The sequence below is a fragment of the Stegastes partitus genome, unplaced genomic scaffold, assembly GCF_000690725.1.
Source record: "Stegastes partitus isolate 25-593 unplaced genomic scaffold, Stegastes_partitus-1.0.2 Scaffold395, whole genome shotgun sequence".
Lineage (NCBI taxonomy): Eukaryota > Metazoa > Chordata > Actinopteri > Pomacentridae > Stegastes > Stegastes partitus.
Window position 1 is genome coordinate 32,166 of NW_007578126.1, and position 3,186 is coordinate 35,351.

General features: G+C 45.7%; 1 protein-coding gene across 1 annotated transcript; it reads right to left on the minus strand.

Moving 5' to 3' along the window:
- Nucleotides 1-42: 42 nt before the first annotated feature.
- On the minus strand, nucleotides 43-2,985 carry slc32a1 (solute carrier family 32 member 1). Its single transcript, XM_008285295.1, has 2 exons — nucleotides 2,593-2,985; nucleotides 43-1,230 (listed from the first exon to the last, which is right to left on the minus strand). The coding sequence occupies exons 1-2, from the start codon at nucleotides 2,983-2,985 to the stop codon at nucleotides 43-45; spliced, it is 1,581 nt and encodes a 526-aa protein (XP_008283517.1).
- Between the last annotated feature and the right edge of the window lie 201 nt (nucleotides 2,986-3,186).

The following is a 3,186-nucleotide window of genomic DNA, read 5'->3' on the forward strand; positions in this document are numbered from 1 at the left end:
GGGGGTTTGCAGTTAACATCTAGTTCCGGCAATGGCTTGCATCTACTCTTCTATGTTATATTTGAAAGCCTCTATGAGCCCCTCCATTGAATGGATGAAACCAGATATGCTGCATATACCTCCTATTACAAAGATGGCGACATCGAAGAAAACCTGGTGCCATAGCAGCTTTCTCCATAAAAGCTTGAGATGGAAGAGACTGGGAAGCAGAAAGCAAAGGCCTGCGCCTGTCAGGCTGCCGGTGAGACCCATGAGGAGGGCGAAATGTGGCACATAGATCGCCATGAGCAAGGTGAACACAACAAGAATACATCGGAGAGTGAGTCCCCAGGATTTTAGGCGTCCATCGCCTCCGTAGCAATCTGGAAAGTACGCGCGTCCTCCGTCGTTGAAAAACGTTTTCTCTAATACCTCGACGGCAGCAAAAAACGGCAGCGGATACGACAGCAAAGCTTTGGCCACGAGGAAGAGGTTGACGACAGCTCGGATGGTCGGGGGCAGGTTGTCTGTGATGACCTCCTTGGTTTCGTCGGCCCAGGTCAGGTAGGCCACCAAGGCGAACAGGCCCTTGAGGATGCAGGCAGCGATGTGAGTCCAGTTCATCATGCAGTGAAACTCGGCCCGGTTCTGCATGTTCCCCTCCAGAGACGGCAAGAAGATCTGCGAGGTGTAGCTGAACACGATAATCCCAATGGAGATGGGGAACTTCTTGACATCGATGTAAAACTTGACCTTGTCCCAGGCCCAGTCCCTCGCTCTAGAGAGGCAGTACGCGATCACCAGGATGTTGATGACAAAGTGGGCCATCGTGCACAGCAAGCTGAACTTGGAGACGGCTTTCAGGTTCTTGAGGAAGGCGCAGGGGAGGAGAGCGGCGGTAGCGATGATGGCCCACGACTTCTGGGAAATCGGCATGTTGGGGAAACTGTTGTACATGAGATTACCGCTGACAACCACGTACAGGATGCAAGTCATCACTAGCTCTATGATTTGGGCTACATTCACGATATGACCACCTAAAGCCGGGAACCTGGGCGCGCAGCAGGCGTTGGCAATGTCAACATAGGAGTCCCTCACACGGACGAGCTGCCCGTCTTCGTCCTCCTCGTACAGGCAGGAAATGAGGATTTTCCCCGTGTAACAGCACACCACGGCGGCGAAAATAATGAGAAACAGTCCGAGGTATCCTCCGTGCAGGATGGCGTAAGGCAACCCGAGAACAAACATCCCCTACAAACACAGAAAAAGAGCACACTGTGAACATTATTATTATAATTATAATTATAATAACAATTATAATAATAATTATTATTAATATTAATGTTATTGTTATTATTAATTGCACATCTCCTGCAACGTTTGATCCAGGTCCCAGATTTAGCACAATAATAATAATTATAATGATGATGATAATAATAACAATAATAATAATAATAATAATAATAATAATAATAATAATAATAATGATAATAATGATAATAATAATAACATATCTTGTGGCTGTTTTTGTTTGCGTAACCGGGTCTTATTTATTAATGTGGGCTTTGGGGTCACTCTGGTTTTTCATGTTGTGGGTTTTCCACTTTGCTTTGAGCGCATCCGCCCGCCTCTGTCGCCATCACGAGCTGAGGAGACACACTGTGACGTCAGGGTGGCTGCCGTGACCACAGCCCTGATAAGGCATAAAGAGGATTGCGTCTAGGTTTTTTTTTTTTGTCGCATAGCCTCCACACACATGGCCTCCACACAGACTCCCCTCTCGAGTAAAAAATCTTCACACTTTAAGTGATGCTCACAGCCCAAAATCACTACAGTTAAAAAAAAAAAAAAAAAAGGAAAACAGTGATGCGCACACACGATTGTCTGTGCGTAAAATATATTTCTTACATTTCTGATGCTTTTTCTACACCTTATTGGAATATATGTGACTTTATGATAATGTGCGTAAAAATCTGTCTCCAAACAGCTTAGCCCATTTCCCCACATGTTGTAGTTGTAATATATTTTAGGTGAATTTAGCCTTTTAATGCTACCTCCAAAATAATGTGTTTTATAACATAAAGGCTTTATCTTTCTATAAACCTAAAGGCTGCAGAATCTTTCCCTTATGCATTTATTCATTGCCATGCCCAATATTATGTTAGCAGTTATCAGGCACGTTCATCGTTGACATTGGACATCACTACAGACAAAGAATGTGTGTGTTTAGAGGAGGAGGGGGCACAGAGCATTAACTACCTCCCTTTTTCAGCACATTGTAACGCCTAAGCGCTTCTAAAATCTCTCCACTGATCTGATGAGATATGAGAATATTACTATAATTAAAAAAGAAATCGTTTCAAGAAATCTTCGGTCAAAAGTAACAAGGGGAATATTTTCCAGGGATGTTTTTAAAACGACAACTTGACAAAGTTGCACTAAATAGACAAAGCCTGGGTGACTTTTGGTTTATGTATGAGTATCTTAATTAACCTTTTACGAGGTCGCAGGTGTGCATTTATCTCGAATTTCACAGTTGCTTCGCAGGCGGCTCAGTCAATTGGAACCGAGCACCGGAGCCGCCTGGTTTCTAATCCGTGAAGTGCTCTTTACCTGGATTGCGTTCGTAACGTTCCAGCCCGCCTCCCAAGCGGTGATTCTTGGTCTGACTTCAGTCAACTCGTTCGTCGAACCCCCGTCCTTTGAGGCGGAGTGCGGCGGTCCGGTGCCGTCCCTCTGGTAGTGGCTGTCCCCCTCCAGCGCGCCTCCGTCTCCGCTCCCTTCTCCTCCCATCTCATCGGATGTCAAAATGTCCATCTGCATGCCTTGCCGGTGGTCGTAGTCCAGATCATCGCAGGCGGCGAAGCCCAGCGCCTCTTCGTCGGTGGCGGCCTGGAACCCCATCCTGGCGAACATCCCGCTCACCTTTGCCTGGGATTTGTTGGACACAGCCGTGGCTGCATTTGTCAGTTTATTAGAAAGCTTGCTTCTGATTAACGTCGCCATTTTTCGTTCCTCTGTCAACTCTTAAACTGTCTGCAGCTTAATTAGGGGTTTTCTCCTCTTGTCAAGTCAGTAAAAAAATGAGGCTACTTTGGATTGCAGCTCTTGATTCTCTGCATTAGACAAAGCCACGAGGGAAAAGCGCAAGTTTTTTTTTTTTTGTTTGTTTGTTTCAAGACACCAACGGTTTTCAGTTGCTATCTC

What these genes read in the sequence shown, in the direction of transcription:
- slc32a1 (XM_008285295.1), bottom strand. Translation starts at nt 2,985, where the DNA reads ATGGCGACGTTAATCAGAAGCAAGCTTTCTAATAAACTGACAAATGCA. An exon ending in ACGTTACGAACGCAATCCAG is followed by an intron (nt 1,231 to 2,592) that starts GTAAAGAGCACT and finishes CTGTGTTTGTAG; the next exon opens with GGGATGTTTGTTCTCGGGTT.